This window comes from Microcaecilia unicolor, chromosome 2 (assembly GCF_901765095.1).
Source record: "Microcaecilia unicolor chromosome 2, aMicUni1.1, whole genome shotgun sequence".
NCBI classification, from domain to species: Eukaryota; Metazoa; Chordata; class Amphibia; order Gymnophiona; family Siphonopidae; genus Microcaecilia; species Microcaecilia unicolor.
Window position 1 is genome coordinate 294,790,808 of NC_044032.1, and position 24,523 is coordinate 294,815,330.

The 24,523-nt window shown below is 40.3% G+C and overlaps 1 protein-coding gene across 7 annotated transcripts in view; it reads left to right on the forward strand.

The window, feature by feature from the left end:
* NFIB (nuclear factor I B) overlaps positions 1-15,447 on the forward strand; it is a 547,227-nt gene extending 531,780 nt beyond the window's left edge. For 6 of the 7 annotated variants that reach the window (XM_030194287.1, XM_030194283.1, XM_030194285.1 and 3 more), the window contains one exon: positions 11,589-15,447. In XM_030194287.1, the coding sequence (XP_030050147.1) occupies positions 11,589-11,718 (130 nt within the window). In that variant the 3' untranslated portion in view covers positions 11,719-15,447. The remainder of the gene's footprint in view (positions 1-11,588) is intronic. The other variant, XM_030194289.1, reaches the window with a different exon arrangement.
* The last annotated feature ends 9,076 nt before the right edge of the window (positions 15,448-24,523 follow it).

Below are 24,523 nucleotides of genomic sequence, written 5' to 3' on the forward strand. Positions count from 1 at the left end.
GCTGATCCAAAACACAGCTGCTGAGCTCTTTTCCAAAGGCATTTTGTGCAATCATTTTCATTGCTTGCCAACTTTGTTTTCAAGATCTTGATGCTGACCTCTAAGGTATTGCCCAGTATGAGGCTGTTGTGTTTATCTCAGACTTTAGCCCAGTCTGTACTGGGAAGGAAGCTCCATTCATCACATGCTAGGTTGCTGTTTATTCCAGAGGTTGTCGTGGCAGGGTTATCTAGAGTTGTGAGTTTTTAACCGTTTTCATCTCACGGCACACTTACAAGGCACAAAAATTGTCAAGGCACACCATCAGTTTTTTTAAGGATATATTTTATCATTTAACAAACATTTGCTACTGTTTATAAAGATACTAGTAAAAAAGGCCCATTTCCGAAACCAATGAAACGGGCGCTAGCATGTGGCTTTTTGTGTGTGTGTGTGTGTGTATGTGTCACAGAGTAATTTTGTGTGTGTGTGTGTGTGTGTGTGTGAGTGTGTGAGGGTGCGGTGTGTGTGCAGGTTGTTGATGTGTGTCTTTTTTTGTTTGTTTTTTGTTTGGGGGTTGGGGGATGTGCTGTGCTGGCAAAGTGGGTTGGATTGGTGTGTGGCTTTGAGGGTGTGTTTCTGTTGTATTGTGTGTGTGTGTGGTTTTGTCTGTCAAGGAGGTTTGTGGAGGGGGGTCTTTCTGTTGGTGAAATGTAAATGTGGTTGTAGGGGGGTTAGCTTTTGCTGAGTGTTGTTTTTTTTTCCAGGTTTTTTTTTTTGTGTTGTGCTGAGGCAGCAGTGTTGTTTTAGATGGGCGGAAGGTAGAGGAGCACGTTCTTTGTCTGTATTTTTTGGCCGTTTCAGGGCTGCTGTAGGGGAATGCTGAAAGAGAAATGTGCTGTTGGAAGCAGCGCCATTTTTTTCCATTGGGCTGGGGTTCTGGGCATCCTGGAGGTGGGTGATGGCTTGCCTGAGGACGGGGATGGTTGTTTTAAGTTGGCGGAAGGGAGAAGAGCACAGTCTCGTGCCGTTGGGGGGTGATCCGGTATGTTTGGTCCATTTCAGGCTGGCTGCAGGGGAATGCTGGTACATTTATGTGCTGCAGGAATCAGCGCCGCCTTTTTCCGGGTGCTCGGGGAATCCCCGAGGTGGGAGACAGCTTACCTGAGGCTGGGGATGGTTGGGCACGTCCTTGGCCGCTTCGGCAAAAGGGGAAGAGGAAGGGGGTGAGGAGTTATCTGCAGCCGCCTGAGAAACCATGTATTCTTTGTTTGTTTTGTATTATTAGTTTGCATTTCTGTTGAAGAAAGAGTGAATGCCTTTCGAATGATGGAGGTGGTGCGTCGGTGTGCGGTTGTTTCGTTAGTTTGGCAGCCATTCTCCAGCGATTCGTAGGCAGGGATGGAGTACTCCTCCCCCTTCCTTGGTCGCTGTTTGCTGCTGGCTGGGTCGCGGGTAATCCTTCCAGCTGGGCCGCAGCTTGTCCTGTTTGCCCACGTCCCAGATGGTGATGGGCACGTTGTTTTCCGGCTCCTCTGACTCCATGTCAAGCGATCCCAAATATAGTCTGTGCTATAGGCCCTCTGGCACTCTTCAGTACTGGCATTAGGCATTTAAAAATTTCTCTCCCTCCCCCTCCCCCGGTCTATTTTTGCACATACCCACAGCAGGAATATTCTTCTCTCGTTCCAGCGGTGGTTCTGTGCTCTCCGTGCTGCACAGATAATGAGCCATTCTGCTGGGGAATGTTCCTCCCTTATTGTCACGTAGTTTCCTCTGATTGGTCCGTCTTACATTGCCTAGTGTTGCCTGGGAACGGTGTTGTGATGGTCCTTTGTGTTTCAGAATGTTGAGGGTGTTTTTTCTGATTGTTCCGTCATGCGAGGGTGGGACAGAGAGACATGGTCAGTGTTGTGGCTTCACCACCATGAATCCATGAACCCTTCAGGGAGTGACTGAGTGACTTCAGAACGTTGTCTTCAGAACGTTGAGGGTGAGTTTTATTATAGTAGATTATCAATACAATAACACATGCTAGTTGCAGTGTTTCTGTACATACGTTCCTGTCCATGGTGGACCACAGAGCTAGAGATATCAACAGAAGATGACAAAACACCATCTTATCCCCTCTTTCGGACAATTCTTAAAACATATTTTTTTCAGTTAGCATTTGACACTCTTTGAGCAGGGTTTTCTGCAGTGGGAGGAATATCTCAATTTATATATTATTTTAATTTGTTTTAATTGATCTATTATGATTTTTTTTGATTGTGTGATTTTCAGACTCATTTTCGAAAGAGATGGATGTCCATCTTCTGACATAAATCGGTACTTGGATGTCCATCTCTCAGAGATGTCCAAATCGGTATAATCGAAACCCGATTTTGGACGTCCCTAGCGAAAGTCTGTCACAAGGATGTCCAAATCTCAAGGGGGCGTATCGGAGGCGTGGTGAAGGCGGGACTTGGGTGTTCCTAAGACTTGGATGTCTTTGAGCCTTAATGGAAAAACACAGAGATGTTCATGACTAACACTTGGACGTTTTCACCCGGACGTGTTTTTATTACGAATAAGGCACAAAAAGGTGCCCCAGATTACCACTGGAGGGAATTGGGGATGACCTCCCGTTACTCACCCAGTGGTCACTAACCCCCTCCCACCCTCAAAAACTTCATTAAAAATATTACTTGCCAGCCTCTATGCCAGAATCAGATGTCATACTCAGGTCCATGACAGCGCATGCAGGTCTCTGGAGCAGTTTTAGTGGGTGCAGTGCATTTCAGACAGGCAGCCCAGGCCCATACCCTCCCTACCTGTTACATTTGTGGAGGAAACAGTGAGCCTTCCAAAACCCACCAGAAACCCTCTGTACCCACATATAGGTGCCCCACTTCACCCCTAAGGGCTATGGTAGTGGTGTACAGTTGGGAGTAGTGGGTTTTGGGGGGCTCAGCACACAAGGAGCTATGTACCTTGGAGCATTTTATGAAGTTCACTGCAGTGCCCCCTTGGGTGCCCAATTGCTGTCCTGGCATGTCAGAGGAACCAGTGCACTAGAAATGCTGGCTCCTCCCACATCCAAATGGCTTGCATTTGGACTTTTTTTTTACTTAGATGTCTTTGGTTTCGAAAATCGCTGAAACTCAAACATGTCCAAATCTAAGGACGCCCTTGGTATTTTCTAAACAAAAGAAGGACGTCCATCTTTTTTCAAAAATATGCTTTTCCCCGCCTCCGGATCTGGACGTTTTACAAAGACATCCAAATCCCAACTTAGACGTTTCTTTTGAAAATGCCCCTCTTTGTCTCTTGTGTGATTGGAGAGTGTGTTTTCTGTCCTATAATTTAGGGAGCTCTTTTCTCAGTCTACTGAATTTTTTATATATTGTATTGTAAATTGTTTCAACTTGCTTTGCAAAGATGGTATGAAAAAACCAATAAACGATCCTGAGGAATAGGTATGCAGAGTGCTCTAGCACAGTCAATCAGTGTACTTTTGTTATACAGTAGTGCTATATGTTCCTACTGTAAACCTGCATAATTATTGCCATAAAACAGAATATGTGTGCCTCACCTTTTTTTCTGTAGGTTGGCGGCAGCAGGTAGCGATTCAGACAGCCTGCTCGCACTAACCTGAGCCCCCTCTCTGACACTTCCTGTCTACGTGAAAGTGGGAAGTTATGTCAGAAAGAAGACTCGGTGGTCTAGCAGGCTGTCTGAATTGCTGCCTGCTGCTGCCAGTCGCTACAGAAGAAATCTTCCAGGTCACTGACTGGGGATGGGACCGTGGCACACTGCTTAAAAAATGCTGATTTAGAATATGTCAAAGTGGCTGTGTGTGTATGTGTGTGGCATTGTGGAACTTTCTCTGGAGAGATATTAAAGGGGTATCAGAGTGCAGAACTTTTAGGAAACATGTTAAGACCTCATTATTTGGTCTGGTATATGGCTAACAGAAAGAGCTTTTACAGTGGTGGATGCTGAAGCCAGGAAGGATTAGAAATGTGTCAGACTGTAGCAGTTTGAAGAAACATTATAATTTGGTGATGCCTTCTAGTTTTTAGTTGGAGGTGGAGATTTGGGGCCTTGTGGCAGGCGAATTGTGACTATATAAGGGAGTTGGAGATTTTAATGATTTATATGCAAGTATTGCATAGTTTTCTACATTGATTTTCTGTTTCGTTATGTTTTCTAGCAAAAAAATGTTGGTACTCTAATGCTAGGCCATCCTTCCTTTTTTTAAAAGGAAGAAAATAAATACATAAATAAGAATGGACAGAAGTTGGAAAGAAGATGACAATAATATACTACATATACATTTCTGTAAAGAATTTGTCACAGGCATGCTGTAGACAGATGCCCTTCTTCACTGCCCTGATGTAATAGTGCCATTGGAAACCTCTAAATTACTATAACATTTGGGAAGATGGACATGCTGAACAAACCAGAAGAGTACTGGTACATCGTTAACCTAAATTTAAAAGATATTGAACCCTCTATTTAATAAAATTCCCATCCTGAGAGGCTAGGGTTTGTACTACTTGAAAGAAAAATCCAAATTTGACTCTGAAAAAAAGTGAAGAAAACTATGGGGCCCATTTACTAAGCCACACTTGAAAGTGGCTGGCGCTGTTTGTAGCACATGGATTACCACATACTGCGGTCACTTATGACATGGCAGTATTTTTCCTGTAATGGCCACACACTAATTTCCCAATTAGCGCATGGCCATTACCACAGGAGCCCATACCGCTACCTTTTTATTAGGCAGTAAGGGCTCCCACACTAGTCCCACGGTAATCAGGCAGTCTGTGGCAGTGCACCCATGCTACTCGATTCGCACAGGACATTTCTTCTTTCTGTCCATAGACACGCCCCGGTTCCAAAAATCCCCTATTTTTTTAGCGCAGGATTAGCTTGCTCTGATTGACTTATCCCGAGGCAGTGCTTTTTGGTGCACTAGTAAAAGGGACCCATGTGATGAATTTCACTGTTGTTTAACCTTTTTTCCTCTGCCTTTTCTCTTTACTGCCATTTCTCCCTCTTCTCTTGTTTTCCTTCTCCGTAAACATTTCCTGAATAAACTGGGGGCCGAATATTTCAAAATAAAAGCTGATCTAATTTTAAGCCAATGAAAGAGCCTGAGAGGCTGATATTTAAGGGGTTTATTCTTCTAAATTAACAGTTTGTCTTTTAAATTGGCCTCTTTGAAAATTTACTAGGGTTGAGTTACTAAATTAATTCTCAAAATTTCCCTAAACTTTTAAATTTAGGAACCCCCACCAGCTGAAGAATTCTCCTCATGTCTGACACACGCTCCTTTTAGTGAAACTGAGTATTCTCAATTTCACTAAAAGGAGCGTGCCTGACGTGAGGGGAAGAGAGAGCAGGCAAGGTAATGCAGTGGCACTGCCACAGACCAGCACTTGATGAAGTCTTCAGCCAATCAGGGACCCAGAGCAAATTTGGAGGGCCCAGATTCCTGTGGCCCCACCTAGCTACGCTACCGGTCTGTGGGTGGAGAGTGGTTGTTCCAGCGCTAATCAGTTAGAGCATCTGCATTACCACAGGCTAACTGATTACCACAGGATTACCGTGGGAGCCCTTATTGACTACAAAATAGGTATTGGTAAGTGCTCCCACAGGATTGTTTTTAGTGGCCACACACTCATGGCAACATTAGCTTATGGCCATTAATTGGAAACTTGGCCATTTTCTGGCTATGGTAAAAATAGCATTGAGGCAAAGCAAACAGAGAGGGAATTTACAGCATACACAAAAAGTATACAAAGAAAAAAGCACAACTGGGCCTTCAAGGCTGAGACAACAGGAGTCCTTTATTGAAAACAGACCCGACACGGGCCGTGTTTCGGCATCAACGATACCTGCCTCATGGGTCCAATTTTAATTGCAAAGTGTGCAAAGTTGGAAATTCAATTCCACAATCAGATAAAGTATGGTATTGTTGCAAAACGTTGTCTCAGCTACAACAGTCAAATGCTTCATTAAGCTCCTGTCAAAACGCCATCAGTTTTTTATCTGACCGATGGCGTTTTGACAGGAGTTTAACGAAGCATTTGACTGTTGTAGCTGAGACAACGTTTTGCAACAATACCATAATTCATCTGATTGGGGAATTGAATTTCCAACTTTGCACTCTTTGCAATTAAAATTGGACCCCTGAGGCAGGCGTCGACGCCGAAACACGGCCCGTGTCGGGTCTCTTTTCAATAAAGGACTCCTGTTGTCTCAGTCTTGAAGGACCAGTTGTGCTTTTTTCTTTGTGGAAAAATAGCATTAGCACATGGGAAAACCCGTGTAAGGGCATGCTAAGGCCAACTTGGTAAAAGAACCCCTTAGGCTCATAAATCCAGCCAAATGAATGGCAGGCCTAAATTTAAGAGCATAACTTTTAAACTCTGAAATTTAGGTGAATATATTCAGTAGAAAACTTAAGGCTCCTTTTACTGAGCTTTGGTAAGTGCTGGCCTATGTTTACTGCAGCTTAAAAGGGTTTACTGCAGGATGTGCAGAGGCATCGTACGGTAAAAACCCAATGTACGCACATAAACCATGCACTAAAATGTTTTCTTTATTTTTCTTAGAGGGGACATTTCTGGGGGTGGAGGGTGGGCATGATAGCGTGAATCCGTTAGCATAGTCACATTACTGCAGGCTAACTGATTAGCGTGGGATTAGCGCATGACCCCTTATTGCCTACTAATGGATACTGGTAAGTGCTTATCTGCTAATTTTTGGTAATGGCTGCCTGTTAATGGCAACATTATGTATGGCCATTAATAGAGAAAATGGAAAATGGGCATTTTTTTCAGCTGCGGTAAAAATGGTCTTAGCACATGGGAAAGACCTGCATAAGGACACACTAAGGCCAATTTTTACAGCAGCTCAGTAAAAGAATCCCTTAGGTTTGATTAGAAATAGGTGATAAATTCACTCAGGACAGCTAAGGGGTCCTTTTACTAAGCTGTGGTAGATCGTAGTCTTAGTGTGCCCTTATGCAGGTCTTTCCCACGTGCTAAGACCATTTTTACTGCAGCCAAAATATAGCCAATTTTCTATTTTACCTATTAACGGCCATACAGTAATGTTGCAATTAGTGTGCATCCATTAAGTAAGCCATTTTAAGTTGTGATAAGCATGCACTAGTGCTTACTGCAGCTTAGTAAAAGGAAACCTGCCCATCCATGCCATCTACTCTCCCTAAGAGGTCCTATGTACTTGTCCCAAGCTCTCTTGAATTCAGATACTGTTTTCATCTCCACCACTTCCGCCGGGAGGCCGTTCCATGAATTCACCACCCTTTCCGTGAAGAAGTATTTCCTCAGGTTACTTCTGAGTCTATCCCTTTCATCTTCATCCTATGCCTTCTCATTCCAGAGCTTCCTTTCAATTGAAAGAGACTCGCTTCCTGTGCATTTATGCCACATAGATATTTAAACATCTCTATCATATTTCCACTCTTCTGCCTTTCTTCCAAAGTATGTATATTGTGATCTTTCTGACCCCATACGCTTTATGATGAAGACTACTGACTGTTAAAGTAGCCGCCTGCTGGACCAGCTCCATTCTGTTTATTTCTTTTTGATGGTGCAATCTTCAGAATTGTACACAATATTCTAAATGAGGTCTCACCAGAGTCTTATATAGGGACATCATCACCATCTTTTTCCTACTGGCCGTTCCTTTTCCTGTGATCCAAAGCATCCTTCTAGCTTTCCCTGTCACCTTTTCTATCTGTTTGCCCACTTTAAGATCATTACATATGATCACACTCAAGTCCCGATCCTCTTTCATGCCCAAAAGTTCTTCACCTCCTTATCTGTACCGTTTCCTCATGTATTTGCAGCCCAAATGCATGACCCTGTATTTTTTAGCATTAAATCTATGCTGCCAAATTCCAGACCATTCCTCTAGCTTTGCTAAGTCCTTCCTCATGTTATACACATCATCAGGGGTGTCTACCCTATTGCAGATTTTGGTATCATCTGCAAAGAGGCAAACCTTGCCAGACAGCCCTTCAGTAATATTGCTTACATACATGTTAGAAAGATGTGCACACGCTGCATGCCTAATGCCTGGGCAGCATGTGAGACCTTACCACTAAATCAATGGGTGGAGGTCAGGTCTCAGGTCAAAAATGGACGCGCGTTGGTTTTTACTTTGCCACACGTCTATTTTCTGGACCCTTAAAAAAAGGCCCTTTTCCAGGATGCAACAAAAACTGGCCCGGCACACACCCAAAATATGTGCTTGCACTGCCAAAGGCCACTTTTTTTTGCTGTGGCTTAGTAAAAGGACCCCTATGTTAACCGTTATCTCATGCTAATGCCCGCATTAAACAGCTAAAGCAGCTTAGCAAAAAGGCCCCGATGGATGTTTGCTGATATTCTTTGCTTAGAGCAGTGTTCTTCAACCTAGTCCTTGGCATACCCAGCCAGTTGGGCTTTTAAGATTTCCACAGTGAATATGTATGAGATAGATTTGTATACCAAGGAGGCTGTACTTGTAAACCTATCTCATGAAAATTTATTGTGGCTATCTAGAAAACCCAATTGGCTGGCTGTACCCTGAGGACTGGGGTGAGAAGCACTGGTTTTGAGTATTTATTTGAAAAAGAACATATTCTAAAAGATTTAACATTTATTGTTTTGCTATTTTTTTTTTTTGTTCCAGTGGGAAAAAGGAATATGTGACAAAACACAAATGAAACCATGTTGTTTTGTACCGTGTTCTGTTTATGTCTGCTGTAGTGGCATTGGGGGCCTGTAGTGCAAGACGGTTCTCCATCAAAACATCTAAGAAACAGCATGTTTTAAAAGTTTTTTTTCCCTTTGACCATTTTTTCAGTGCCAACTTGCACTCTACTAAAATGAAGTATCCATTAAAGCTGAAAGCTAACTGGTTGTTAGGAACTTCTTAAGGTACAGGGCCGGTCAAACTGTGTAAGCAGGGTACTGCAGGGGGGCGCTTGCCTTCAAGGGCGCCACTTTGCAAGCAATCAAGCTCTGCTGAGTATCTAATCTCTGCTGCTCATCTCAGTCTGGCTCCAAAGCTGTCAGCTTTCTGTCCCGTCCCCTCCCCCCTCCCAAGCAGAGAAATATCCTCTTTGTGTTTGTCAGAGGACATCACTGTCACTACTCCAAATGAATCTGGCTCTGAAATAACTTGTGGGAGCTCAGCTAACCTCTGTCCTCTGCCCAGAGAGGGCTCAGACAGAGACAGCACCAGGGTTGCCAGGTGGAAAAAATTTTTCCCACCCAATCGAGCCCAAATCCAGCCCAAAACCCGCCCAAAGTCAAACCCCACCCCTGCCATTATCGGCCCCACCTCCCCCGTCACTGGCCCCGCCTCCCCCGTCATCGGCCCCGCCTCCCCCGTCATCGGCCCCGCCCAAAACGTCACTAACCCCGCCCAAAACGTCACTAACCCCGCCCCCGCGGCCGAAAAAAACGCTTTTAAAACCGCCCAAAAGACCCAAAAGGAGCCCAAAAAAACGCAACCCGCCACGGGCAAAATTTTCCCGTGGCGGGTCACGGAAAACCGCCCAATTGGGCGGTAAAAACGCCCACCTGGCAACACTGGACAGCACAGCAGAGCCTGGACCCTTGTTTTGTCAGAGACTGCTGTTTAGTGCTGCACCTGACCCACCCTTTTCCACCCCCCCCCCCCAACACAGCAACTGACAGGACAGGAGGGCTAGATGCCTGCTTTCAATTCCTAACCATCACCTATTTCTCATTCCCACTTCAGTAACTCCTGTTAGTCTGTCCAACTCAGATTGTAGAATATGTTAGTTTATGCTGATTAAGTCTGTCCTAGCTAGATCCAAAGCTGTGCTCGATGGGAAGGTTATTGTGCTGCATGCAGAGTCTAACTTCTTAGGATTTCAGGTTAATTTTTGAAGAATTTGAAGAGGGGCTATCTCTGTGCTACATGTGTGACTGCAAGGCCAAGTGTCTGAATAGGGATCGGTTTGTTAGATTCTGAAATGTTGATAACACATTGTTTTTCAGAGTTGGCAAGGCTGTCTGTTCTTCTAATTCCTGGTCTGTGTGCTAAGTTATTTTTCTTCTATACTGGTGTAATATTTTCAATGATGCCATGGCTGGTAAAAGGGGTGTGTCTACTGTGGGGGCGGAGCCATAGTGATCCTGCCTCGGGATGGGTAGGGGCGCCGACTAATAGACTGCAGGAGGGCCGGCCCTGTTAAGGTATAAAACATACTGGGACCCTCATTACTAAAGTGCAGTAAAGTTTTGCATTTACTGAATGTTAAATACAAAACTTAACATGTGGTAAGTGCTAAGCTTGTGTGCTAGCCGTAGGGGAACTTCCCAGCATCTCTCCATACAGTTACTACACAAAAAAAGTTCTTTACTGCATGTTACATGTGTTCTCAACACCCACACTAAGGGCCCAATTCTATATATGGCACCTAAAATTAACACGCATTAGGCAATCACGCCTAAGTGTATTCTAAATAGCACTTATAAATCTACACATGGTATTTAGAATACACTTAGGCATAGTTCATGCAACTAAATCTGGCATAAATTCCTGTGCATAGATTTATGCACACTGGCCCATATTTTATAACAATGTGCATACATTTTGGAACACTCACAAAATACCCATTTCCACGCCCCTAAGCATGCACTTTTTACCTGTGCATGTTGGAATTTAGGCACAGTACATTACAGAATACACTAACAACGTATGCACGTAAATTCAAAGTTTTGCCAATTAGTGCTCGTTATTGCTTGTTAAGAGCTGTTAACACTTAGCTTGTTAAAACAATTAATCTACATGCGTAGTTGTAGAATGTACCTAGATTTACACGCGGAACCGCACGGAACTCTAGGCGCCCTATATAGAATCCGAGGGTAACAGGGTAATTCTCCAAAGTATGCGTAAACAGTTATACACTGATTATGCATGTAATTCATTATACTAATAGCATGTGTGCACATATGTGTGCACATATGCACATAAATTACAACATTCTGCCTAAGTGCTATTCTGTAAATGCACACATATTTTCCATAGCCTGTATTTTACAGGTGGGCATACACATAGGCAGAGTCTGGTCAGAGTGTGGGCAGGACTCAGGTGTGTAACTTATAGAATACTGGCTGGTATAAGTGCTTGTGTATACGTTTTAGGTGTATATTTCTATAAAGAAAGTAGGTGCCGTGTTCCTTTATATTATAGGCTCCTACCAAGTGCCTTCTCTGTTTATTATAAGTACCCAGGAATACAATTGCCCCCTAATTGCACAAGTGACAGTATGCAGAAGAGCACCATAGAATAACTGCAATGCACAGTCTGTGCCCTTTTGCACTCCATAGCATCCATTTTCCTGCCCCAATACGCAGTTAGTATTTGTATTAGTGTGAGCTAACTGTCTGAGCAATATGTTACCGCACTTATGTGCATTGAAATGCTAACTGCTGAGCACACTTTAGTAAACATGTCCTGCAATGTTCGACCAGTACAATCATAGTGAAGAATCACTGTTGACAAGAGAATAATAGAATATTGTTCTGTCATATAACTAACCAGCAAGTGTTTATTTTCTTCTTTTTCAGTCCTGGTACCTGGGCTAGCTTAGTCCCTTTTCAAGTATCAAACAGGACTCCAATCTTGCCAACAAATGTCCAAAATTATGGACTGAACCTAATTGGAGAACCTTTCCTTCAAGCAGAAACAAGCAACTGAGAAAAATCTGAAGGAGAAAGAATGGGAGTGAAAAAAGAAAGAAAGAAAGAAAGTGAGACTGGACATTTAAAAAAAAAAATTAAGAAAGAGAAGAAAAACAGACCAGCAATTGCAGCACTTACAATCACTAATTTCCCTTTACGGTTGAAACTCTTTTGTGACACAAGAAAGGGTCAATGGTTTTTCACTGATGGGTAGAATACAGCTCCTGCTAAACTAGCCTTTGTTATCTGAAGTCTACTGGGATATAGATGTTCAGTCTCTTATGACAATATATTTTAACTGACTTTCTAGATGCCTTAATATTTGCATGATAAGCTAGTTTTATCGGTCTAGTATTCTTGTTGTTTACGCATGGGATCACTATTCCTGGTTCTATTCTCATAAAACAAAGGTTAGGAGGTGGCAGCAGAGCTAAAGAGGCCATAGGGCTCCTGGGCAGCCATTTTGTAAACGTTCACATTTTTACAAAGTGAAAAGAAAATGGAGTTTATATAGTCTTTTAGTTACCAATACAGATTTTAAGAAACAGAGTATCAAACATTTGCCCTTAACCCAGCCTTTCTTAGTATACGACCCAGTATGAATTGCAAAATGAGTTCAAAGTTAAGGCTCTTCTGAGGAAAAGCTTCAGTGTAGGTACAGTGTTACCTCCTCATGCAACAGTATAAGTCACTTCTATGCTCCACTTCCCCACAATAAAAACATTTAGAACAGGCAAGTGCCATTTACGAAGTATATTGGGGAATCACTATAAGTCCACCTGTCCTCTTGGACTCTAAATAGAGGGGACTAATATAAAATTTTTGAAGAATTTTGAACAAATGTATTTTTTCTCTCACTTTTGAGAGGATCTGAATGGCATTGAACCCAGACAAATCATGTACTTTAGAGGATGAGATGAATGGCGGATATAGCACTTATATTGGTTTAGCATCTGGGCTCTGCTGAGGCAGGATTTATTTATTTAAAATTTACTGGTTGCAAGAAGAGCTTGTAGCACATACAAAAAAAAAGATTTCTATGAAAATCTGCATTACAGAGGCAAAATACATTTTAAAAAAAGAGGCAAAGCCATTGTAGCAAGAGAAAAGCTTACAGCTTGCAGACTGGGAATACCAGATCTATGAAAAAAAATAAAGATAACTAAAAATATATAGGAGATATATATGAAATATATATATATAAATGCACTCTGAAGGAAATGTAATTGCAGGGGTGCTTAAAAAAACTTGCATGGTGCTTTCTGAAAATGAGCCTTGTTCAACAAGTTTCTAGCATTGACAGAATTGTAACGAGCATGATCTGACACACTTTGCCTCTCTGTCTCTTTAAAACAAAATAAAATAGCTGAGAACAAAAACAATTACAATTATTCTTTCCAGTAATCCTAATTTGCACGAAGATATAATGTCCACATTACGTGCCTTGCCTTGAAATATTAAAAAAGTGACGTCACTACACTTGTTTTGCTGCATTTATTATCATTTAAAATCTTTTACCATTTTTATGACAAAATATTTTGTACTCCAGAGGGTATTAAATAAAAAGCCTATGCGACATCCTGGATTTTTTTAAAACAGTTATACCTTTATCTCAAATTTATAAAAAGCATATCATGGCTGTGTATAGTTACTGCTTAAGAGAAAAAAAATTGTAATCGACCAGCAATATTTTCAGTATTTTGGTGTTTTTTCTATTTACCTTTCATGTTTTTCATCTTCCAATTAATATTTGGGAGGGCAGGGAAAGGGGTGGGGAGAAAAAAAAGAGAGGGGGTAGATTCCAATTTATACGAATTATGCAATACCAAGTTTTGCCTATGTAGGTAGTGCTTTTAGCTGTATTGGTTATTCTAGGTAAGTTCGCATATAAAAGAAAAAAAAAAAGAAAAAAAGAATGTTGTATGCATTTTTGTTAATTTTGTTTTAATTGACCAAAGTGGGTACTGCTATTTTTGCAGTGTGATGAGGTCCTTTTGTGTACTAAGGGATGGCAAGAAGAGTTTTATATACATAAATACATACATAAAAACACACACATGTATATGTATATATATATATGTGTGTGTGAGTGTATATATATGTATTGTTGGGATAGATGGGAGGTGGGAAGATATTGAAATTCTTTACAGTATAACTGTGAAGCCATACACCTTCTAGCCAGGCACTGGCTGCAAAGCAACTTTTTTGCCCTACTGTGAGAATATCTCAGATTGGTTTCCTCCTTTCAATTTTCCACCTGGGGTGCAAGATGAACTCAATTCTGGATTAAAAAAACATTTTTTTAAATAAAATGAATGAATTCCACTGGAGGCAGACTTGACTTGAGGAAGTACATTTTTAATATGTGTATTGTTTCCATTTTGTTTGCATTTTGTTTTGTACAAATCAAGTCTCAGGTGAGGAAGAAAGAACCTTGCAACATTTGGGATAAGATATTTAAATTTCCACAGTTTACGTGCCCTGTGGACATATTCCAGTATTCCTCTCTTTCTTAGTTAATTTGTTATTTGTTCATTATAGAGGAGGCCATGATTTGAATGCAAAAAATACAAAAGAGACATTGTTTAAAATGTACTTAATTGCATCTAACATTCTTTAATTGGTTCACCTTGGGGCCTAAATTTGGCCTTGGTAGCAAGAGACTCAGATTTGACATCATAGGCAGATTCTGGTATCTTCGTGCTTCATGCGGAATGCTTCAGGTCATATGTGATGTCAGTGAGAACATGAACAAAATCAGATGAAGCTTGAAGGTTGTCATTCAATAGTTAATGTACTGTCTCCAAGGGAACACAGTAGAGCATCTGAAACAATTTAACAAATAATGACCTTAAGGTGTGAATTGTTACTTGTATGTACCCTTGAAATGTTGACACATACATAAGGGCACTTAATTTTTTTTTTTAAGAATGTTGTGAATATATGCAATTCAATAATGAAAGAAGAAAGAAACATAATTAATTTAGATGAAAGTATGCCTCAAATGAAAGCAATTTTATGTAATGTGCTCTTTTTTTGAACCCTACAATCTGTGCTTTCATTCAGTAAATGGGATGTGAGAATAACTGAGGCGTGGTGGATCTTAATATGAGCCCCTACCAGTTTGAACTTTTGGTTTCAATAAAGCACATCATTTAATGATGAACATTTTTTATGAACCAGGATTATGTGCTGAAGAACTGTATTTGATTAACTCTCAGTCAGAGGCAGCAGAATAGAATTTTGATTGGAGGGACCACAGAAAGAAATTTCTGGTCCCTCTCCTAGCACTCAAGTTGCTAATTCTGTGTTGGGCACAATATTGGTTGGGCCATGGCCTCAGTAGCCCACCCCATTTCGCTGCCTCTGCTTTCAGTCTAATATTCCAAAGTTTTGTTGCAGAATCAGGCTATCACAGTTCCATTTGTAAGTGTAATAATCAGTGCTCCTAATTAAATATTTGATTCACTCAAATAAAAACAAGGAAGGCTATGACAGGCAAAATTTGTCTGGTGAGATATATGGCAGGACCATTTAGTTCACTACTTTTCATGGTGTCCTATAATCTAAAATTGAGAAAAAGCATTATTGAACAGGGCTCTTTCTTCCTCTATGGGATTCTTCTTATTTTTTTTTTTACTCTCCAGTAGCAAAGCCTGCTTCGATTTAGAGAAAATAGAAAACAAACAAAAAATGGTAATTTGACTCCTCCCCTTCTCTGTACCCTCATCTGATTAAGGGCCCTGTTTACTAAGGTGCGCTAGCGTTTTTAGCACATGCACAAAATTAGCACATACTAACTGTGTAGGCGCCCATAGGAATACTGTGGACGCCTACACAGCGTGCACTAATGGTTAGCACACGCTAAAAGCACTAACGGACCTCTAGCCTGGCTTAGTAAACGGGGGCCCTAAGCAAGGTGTTCAAGCAGCTCAAATCCAGTCTTCCGCCTCCTCCTTCACTAGGAAGTGTATTCTGACTAAATCAAGTCACCCCGTTCTATGTGCACTGTTTTGCTTTGTTCAGTTGCTTTGCAGCCCTGGTCATTTGGCAGTGCCACTGAAGCGTGTTTCCCCTGGAGTGACATGAAAATTTGAGGCTTAACTGAGGAAAACAAAAATAAAGCAGTGAAGGAAACTGTACATAAAGACATGGCGAAAACAATATTAATTATAGCAATATGGTTGTGGGGTGATGTTCGGGTGGGCAGCTTCATTACAATTTGCGAGTGAGTCTATGTAGCTGCAAGCAGAGAGAGAGCAAATGCTCCTTTTAATGAACCGCCTATCTGGTAGACAGTAATTTGTATGCTGTATAGTTTTGTTAAGAACTTTTTTTTAATTAAAGTACCCTTGTTTGTAAAGCTAACTTTTTAACATTTGTAATGGGGATATATTTTATTTCCATTTTTTAAAAGTAAGACAAGAATATTCCTTGCATAGAAACTGGACTTGAGTTAAAACTCTCCAGTCTCTTAATTTATGTATTGAAAAATCCTGTCCTTCTTAGGAATTATTTCACAGGTTCCTATACTTGAAAAGTATAGGTTTCTAATCCTTGAAAAGAAATTGTAAATGGAGAAAAATTATATTTTATGAAGGTTATTTTGTTGTATTTAGTATTGGAAAGGTTGGTTTTCAGAACATTTTGGGACGTTGGAAACAACACTGTCTTTTTATTAGTATATGTGGCCTTTAGAAAGAAAACATTTTGTGATTGTTACATGTGGTATTTAAGATTAGGTTCACAGAGCATTCATGAGAAAGCAAAGAACTTAAACCAGTAATTATGTGTCTCATATCACCATGTCCTCAGGGAGAAGGGTTTTTGGATTCGAACCTTGTTGCTTGATAAGGACTTCATGGAAAGAGTTTGTATAGGGATGTATTCAGCTGTGACACCAGTGTGTGTTCTTTACCTAGATTCTAAATTGTATGTACTGTGTGAAATTATGAAGGCCCGCAAAGCGCTATCCCATATTCAGTGTACAGTATTCATTAACAAGAGAAAAATACAACTCTATAATGTTGCTGGCAGTTAGGCCCTGAGCACGACATCCAGTATAGTCCATATTTTCTAGCAAGGTCTTCAATAACCAGCTGCATGCTTCCTGGACTCTTTGTTTATATTAATTTTATTGGTTTTCCTAGAAAATGTTTAAATGTACAGGCTAAACAAGTTCAACAGGAAAAGCTCAAACTGAACATTCATTTGTATAGAAGGAGCCATACAAAAATTGAATGCCGCCTTCTTTGCACTTTCTGCTAATTCCCCTGTTTCTTGCTTTTATTTTTATTTTTTTTATTGTTTCTAATTTCACAAATAATTGTGTGGGCATGGTGGAGCACTGCAGTTGGAGGCTAGCTTGGACCACTGATTTTTGCCTTTGACCCTGTACAATGACCTTTGCATCAGCCAAACTTATTGCCATGACAACTCTTTGTGCTGTTTCCATGCCACACTTCTGTTGGTCACATTGTTGACGGTAAAATAGGGGAGGGGGATGAGTTGGTAATGGTCAATTTTTACACAGTTTTGTTGCATTTATTTTCTTCAACGGTTGTAAGTAGTTTTTTTTTTTTTATAATAAAATGGTTCACTAGTTATTACTCTTTAGAAATATTTGTGTGTTGCAATTGTAATGTATGTTGAATTTATGAAACAGGCTTCAGTGTCACTAGCATATTAGTGTGTCAAACTAAGCCTGATATACTATTTTTTTTGCATGGTAAAATACATTAAAGGTGGCCTACACAGAATGGAAAGCAGTGCAAGCTAGTGACACTAAAGCCAGTCTTTATATTACTGTATTTTTGACAGAATGGGTTTGAAACTGCTACAGGGACTGATGTGACAAATGTATCTCTTTATGCAGAAGGAAGTTATTTTTTATTTTTTTTGTTCAAGAAAAGCAGTGTGGGCTAATATGCATCCTTCATTGAGGGCATTGAAGTTGCATGGACTGATAAAAGTTGATGCAAAACAAGAAAGAAACAAAAAAAAAAAACCAGCAAAATGTTTACCAAAAAACTCAAACTAATGAGCAGTGCCTGTTCAATTTCACAGTCTCTGTTGAGTTCAGTTGTAAATATGTTTCAGATAACATTTTCGAGAAAAAAAATGAGTATCTACAACATGTAGAATGTGAGGGGTAACTCGATCCCAGGCATAGGCTTCTCAAAAAGCTGCATTTAGATTATGTCTTCATTATGCTGTTAATTTGTGCTTATATCATATAGAACTTCTAGTAAACTGGGAAAAGGTGCCCCATCTCAATGATACTTCTCTGAGAACATCCTTCGTAGGGCTGTGTGTTTCTCTAGTTACATTTAGTACAACTGTACGTGACAAAGTAGTCAGTTATTGCTTGCTAGCTACACACCAGGGTTGATCCATTCTCAAACTTTTGGCATTTCCTACCCCTCAAGGCCATAAATACTGATGTTTTTATTATATAAGGGGGGAAAAAAGACAAAAAGAAGGTGCATGCCCAACCTCAGTGTAACAGCCATTAGTGATAGGATATATTACACTAGAGGTAACCTCTCTTTTTGCAACCTGAGCCTCTACCATCAAGAATCTGGCTTTTGCCAGAATATTAGCAAAGGTTTTATAGTGCCTGGTTGAAGGACATTTATGTTCTTTTGGGTAGACCAGTGAACCCTGAATTGCCACAAGTTTTTGAATGGTGTAAATCAAGCTTGACTTTAATGTGATTGTTACTGTTATATGCAGCCTATACTGCTAGCAGCTGCTCATACTGCAGTCAATTACTGGAAGCGGATATATTTCCTATGCAAAAACTGTCTAAACAATAAAATGAGCTATGCTACAGATACTGGCCTCATGTGTGTGTTTTTGTATTTATTTTGCAAAATCTTTATAGTTCTTCCATGTTGCTTTTTTCCTATACTAAATCAAGAAAACCTATTCCAGTAAAGAAAACAATGATAAAAATACTTATAAGAATACTTAAGTCAGTCCTGGTGTACCCCCTTGCCAGTCAGGCTTTCAGGATATCCAAAATGAATATACATGAAGAGATTTGCATACAATGGAGGCAGTGTATGCAAATCAATCTCATACATATTTCATTGTGAATATCCTGAAAACCTGACTGGCAAAGGGGTACTCCAGGACCAACTTGGAAAACACTAGCCTACTTGAAGAGCTCTTAGATGGGACATTACTGGTACATACATCAGATATCTAGGATGGTGGAGAGGAAAAAAATCCATGTACCGTGCCTGCAAACTTGATTTCCAGCATTGCTATCAAAAGATTTTTTTTCAATATAGGTGCATATAGAAATTAAATCAGACAATAATTCAATTTTTTTTAATTTTGTTTTACACCAAATAGAATAGTAGGGATATACAGAAAACAATTTTGTGTCATGCTGATTTTTGAACTCTTTTTGGTTTATTTCAAACTTTTTAAAGTTTAAAAACCTTGTAATGCATGTAGAAAAGTTTCTTTGCATAATTAGTTGGTTACAACCCATTAATTCTCTATGTACACTTTTGCACTTATAAAATTCACAAAATAAATGTGCTCTAATGAATGTACATCACTAGGAAACAACAGGAGTCAGAATGTAATTTCAAGCAGGATGTATTATTATTACTATTAGGATTATTTTGGAATTAGTTTTAAGATTGAGAATTTGCTTGGCTATCTGGCATGGGAAAATGAGTATCAACCATTGTATACCATCAATATCCACTGGACCACAGCAAGCTGATTTAAGATATAAATGGTCAGAGTTGTCATTTTACCCATTAATCCAATATAATTAGCAGCTGCCTTTACTTTAAAGGATTGATAATACTTTTTAGCCCTTCCATGACATTCCTTTTCTTGGATTTACTTATTGTATATATTTCTGATCAAGAGGCAAGAATGATAAATGTTCATTCCCTTTATTTTACGTTTATAAGTCTCTACAAACAAAAAAAAATCAACCATCAAATACTTGAATGGAAAAGTTAACAAGTGAAAGATATCACATTCATAATTAATATTAGGAAACTAATCATAGGAAATAAAGGATAACCAGATTACTTATATTGCTATCATAACTCCAAAATAGGGTCCAATACCAAACAGTTTGAACAAAAAAGGTAAAAGTTAAACTCTAAAAGGAAATACAGGCACAAGTCACCGAAGGAAGAGAGAACACCTATACAGTTCCATCATTGCAGCTGAGATGAGACCTCGTTATACCCTTGGAAGACAAGAAAGATAAGTGGGAAAGGTCCCAAAAATATACTTAGTAGATTAAAACACTATAATGAATTTACAGGGGAACTTTAGAAGAAAGTAGGCCCCTAATTGGAGCATACCAGGGCGTAGTGAAACAAATCGTCTTTGCCTTTTTTCTGTACGGCACAAGTCAGGGAAAAAAAATCACTTTAGTCCCCTTGAAAAGCCTATCCCTATGTTTGAAAATAATAACCAAGGCGTTTGTAATGTTCAAATTTACTACCCAAAGTCACAATTAAAGTTGAAGAAGCTTGTCCTCTCTTTCCTAACACATAAGCCTGTGGTACCAAAGAGTCTAACGTAAGTTCCCCTATAACAATATTATCCCCCCTTTTCTTTGAGGGGAGAAAAAATGCTTCCAACATTGTTGGCAAATGAGTTGTAAATTCAGTTGAAGAGCTTCTTGAAAATATTATATCTCTTGGAAAGTTCACCATTCTTATGCTGGAACTCCTTGATGAATTCTCAACCATTTCTAATTGCTGACATATCCCAGACAAATCCTATTTTGTACTGTTCGTAATTGGGATATCTTTTGATCAGGCAATGTCATCATAACAACTTCAGTTTTAAGCTTCTTTAACTCAGATTCATAATGCACAAGTTTTGTTTTTTTTTTGTTACATTTGTACCCCGTGCTTTCCCACTCATGGCAGGCTCAATGCAGCTTACATGGGGCAATGGAGGGTTAAGTGACTTGGCCAGAGTCACAAGGAGCTGCCTGTGCCTGAATTGGGAATTGAACTCAGTTCCTCAGTTCCCCAGGGCCAAAGTCCACCACCCTAACCACTAGGCCACTCCTCTCTAAGGGGGTCTTTTACAAAGGTGTGCTAGCGTTTTTATCACGCACTAACCATCTAGATGTCCATAATATTCCTATGGGCATCTATACAGGGGGAGATTCTATACATAGTGCCTGGAAAATCCGCATGGAAATAATTTTCACCTAAGCATATTCTATAAGATTTAGGTGCAGTATATAGAATATGCTTAGTTGATATCACAGCATCTAAAACTACGCACCTCCATTTACACCAATGAAAATGTGACATAAATCCCTGCACGTAGATTTACATGCACTGGGCCGTATTCTATAACAATGTGTATAAATTTTGGAATGCTCACAAAACACCCATTTCCCCACCCATAGCCATGCTCCTTTTGAACTGCACACTTTAGAATTTAGGCGCAGTTCATTAAAGCACACACTTAGCAAGTTATGTGCGTATATTCTAATTATTGCCAATTAGTGTTCATTATTGCGCTGTTAACGCTGATTGGTTTGTTAAGCCAATTAAATTACATGCATTGGTATAGAATATGCTTAGGTTTAGGCGTAGAATGCTAGGCACGATATACAGAATCCAGCAGTTAGCATGCACTAATTTTTAGCATGCACTAAAAATGATACCGCACCTTTGTAAAAGGAGCCCTGAATCATTTATTTGAGTCAACAAACTTTGCACTGTGGGCTGGATAGTTTCAGCAAAGTTCTGACATTGCATACCATATAGATTCCAGGTGTCATGATAGAGGGTTTACTCGCAAGAGATTCTGGCACTACAATGGGAGGGTTTTCTTTCCTTTGCCTTCCTACTGCCTTATCTCCCTTGTCACCACCAGCCTCACACAGGTCCGAGTCCATTCTCAATACTGAGCTGCATGAAGTTTCCTTTTGAAAAATATAGGTTGTTATGAAGGTCATCCTTGGACAGGCAAGACAGAGAGGCTGGGTGATAACAAGTTCTAACAAGCAAAGCACAAGTATTATCACAATGAAGATATCAACATTTATTAAAATTATACCCAACGTAGCCATGTTTCTCCCTCAGGCTTTGTCAGGAACAAAACATCCAGAAAATGTGTATAGGATGGATCATTAAATTGAGGTCAAATTAATCAGATGCCAAAATAACTTCTAAATAAATGTATATATTTCTGGAAAGAATCCTGTTGGCCATTGATAGTCAAAACGTGTTCCCATCAAGCCATGAACAGACCAGCATGTGAAGGGCAAAGTTGCCCCAAGAGCTTTGCTTTATGTTTGTAAAAAGAACTGAAAGCAAAAAGAAGACAAGTATGCAAGTGAAAACTCAAGTAGAATGCCTCATTTGAAATCTCAACTCTTATGTAGCTGAAACTCTTCTAGAAGAGCTTCACAATTATTTCTGACTTAAATTGCAACTTCCTTATAATTCATAGAACAAAAGTACACTAATGATGCCCAATTTGAATCCATATCATATGGACTTCCCTTATTTCAGAGTCATTGTAAGTCATGGACCTTTCAATTGCCTTTGAGTGGTTCCCTTTTTAGTTCCATCCAAACCAATATCTTACCAGGCTAGCAGGAAATTAAGGGGCCCTTTTACAAAGGCGTGTAGGCACCTACATGTGTCCAATATGCGTAAAATTGGCACTACCATTTGGCTACCACGTGCCCCGGGCGGTAATTCAATTTTTGGCATGTGCCCAAAACACACAGTAGAAACTATTTTCTATTGTCTATCGCAGGATGCTTACCTGGCGTTAACCAGCAGTTGGCGTGTGCTGGACGCTTACCACCCAATTAGGGCGTGAGACCTTACTGCTAAGTCAATGGGTGGTGTTAAGGTCTCAGGCCAAAAATGGGCATGTGCTGGTTTTCATTTTGCCGCACGTCCATTTTCCAGCACATTAAAACGAACCCCTTTTTTTCCAGATGTGCTCAGGAAATGGACTAGATTGCATCCAAAACATGCACCCACACCAGCACAGGCTACTTTTGGGTGTGCCTTAGTAAAAGGGCTCCTAAATTTATCTGTTATGTTAGGCTGACATACCTTCTAACCCTAGTCCTAGACAAAGGAATCTCTTTGAAAGATCAAGACGTCCAAATTTCAAGGAGGCATGGTGAACCTTCACTAAACATAATTCTGTACTTCCCGATTATCTATATTAATCAACAAGATTGAAGTTTAACATTCCTGATTGTCCAAATTAATCTATTACGATTGAAGTTAATCCAACACCTTTTATTTTCTGATTACAAAAATGCACTTTCTATAACTGTATACCTAATCCTCTCTGTCACTTTCACCTTAAATATGTAATTTTCTTCCGGAATTGGTGATCACCATTATGGAAAACGTAGGCCACATTGAGCCTGCAAATAGGTGGGAAAATGTGGGATACAAATGCTACAAATAAATAAATAAATAAATAACACTCGGACGTCTTTGAGCCATAATTGAAAAAAGCTGGGACATCCTAAATTAAAACTTGGACGTTTTCACCCGGGCGTGTTTTTTTTACGAATAAGGTACAAAAAGGTGCCCGAAATGACCAGATGACCACCAGAGGGAATCGGGGATGACCTCTTGTTACTCCTCCAGTGGTCACTAACCCCCTCCCACCCTCAAAAACCATCTTTAAAAATATTTTGTGCCAGCCTCTATGCCAGCCTCAGATGTCATTCTCAGGTCCATGACAGCTCATACAGGTCCCTGGAGCAGTTTTAGTGGGTGCAGTGCACTTCAGACAGGCGGACCCAGGCCCATACCCCTCCTACCTGTTATGTTTGTGGAGGAAATAGTGAGCTTTCCAAAACCCACCACAAACCCACTGTACCCACATCTAGGTGCCCCCTTTCACCCGTAAGGGTTATGGTAGTGGTGTACAGTTGGGGGTAGTAGGTTTTGGGGGGCTTAGCACACACGGTAAGGGAGCTATGTACCTGTGAACAATTTATGAAGTCCACTGCAGTGCCCCCTAGGGTGCCCGGTTGGTGTCCTGGTGTTATGATTCTGCTAGACAGGCAGGGAAAGGATTGAGCTGACGTCTGAGGCAGCATACGCCAGAAGTCAGAGCTATTTAAACCTACCTTTCCCTATAGTCCATGCTTTAGCGTTGATCCCGGTCATCTGAAGCCTGTTACCTTCTCTCTGCCTGTGCTTTCTTGGGAGTTGTTTCTCCTCTCTTTGCTCGTAGCTTCTCTGTGTGCTGGTTTCCCAGCGTATGCTTGTTTGTTTACCTAGCTAAGCTGCTTTTTCTGATTACCTTGCTTCCCTTCACCCGAGGGTGCTCAGTGCTGCTCTGTCTCTGTGTTCTGCTGAGTTCTGGTAGGAACATTGTTTGTTTGTTTATTTATTTATTTACAGCATTTATATCCCACATTTTCCCACCCATGGGTATGCCCAATGTGGCTTACAGTAATTTACAAAAGCATACATCAAATCTTCAAACAAACAGTCAATGGCATTGTAGGGAAAGGAGCAAGTGAGTAATAGCAGAGGTGGGAAAATAGGGATAGAAAATAGAATTCAATGGGTAGCGGTGCGGGGTGGGTCAAGAGCGTAAGCCTTTCCAAATAAGTAGGTCTTAAGGTATCCTTTGAAGGTCGGATGATCAGGGATAACTTTCATGAATCTAGGTAGGCCATTCCACAGTTGTGCTCTAATCTAGGAGAAGGTGGTGGTGTAAGTGGTTTTATACTTGAGGCCACTGTAGATTGTTTGCTTTAAACCTTTGACTGCAGTGAAAGCTCTGCTTCTTTCTGATGTATTTTAGAAGCAACC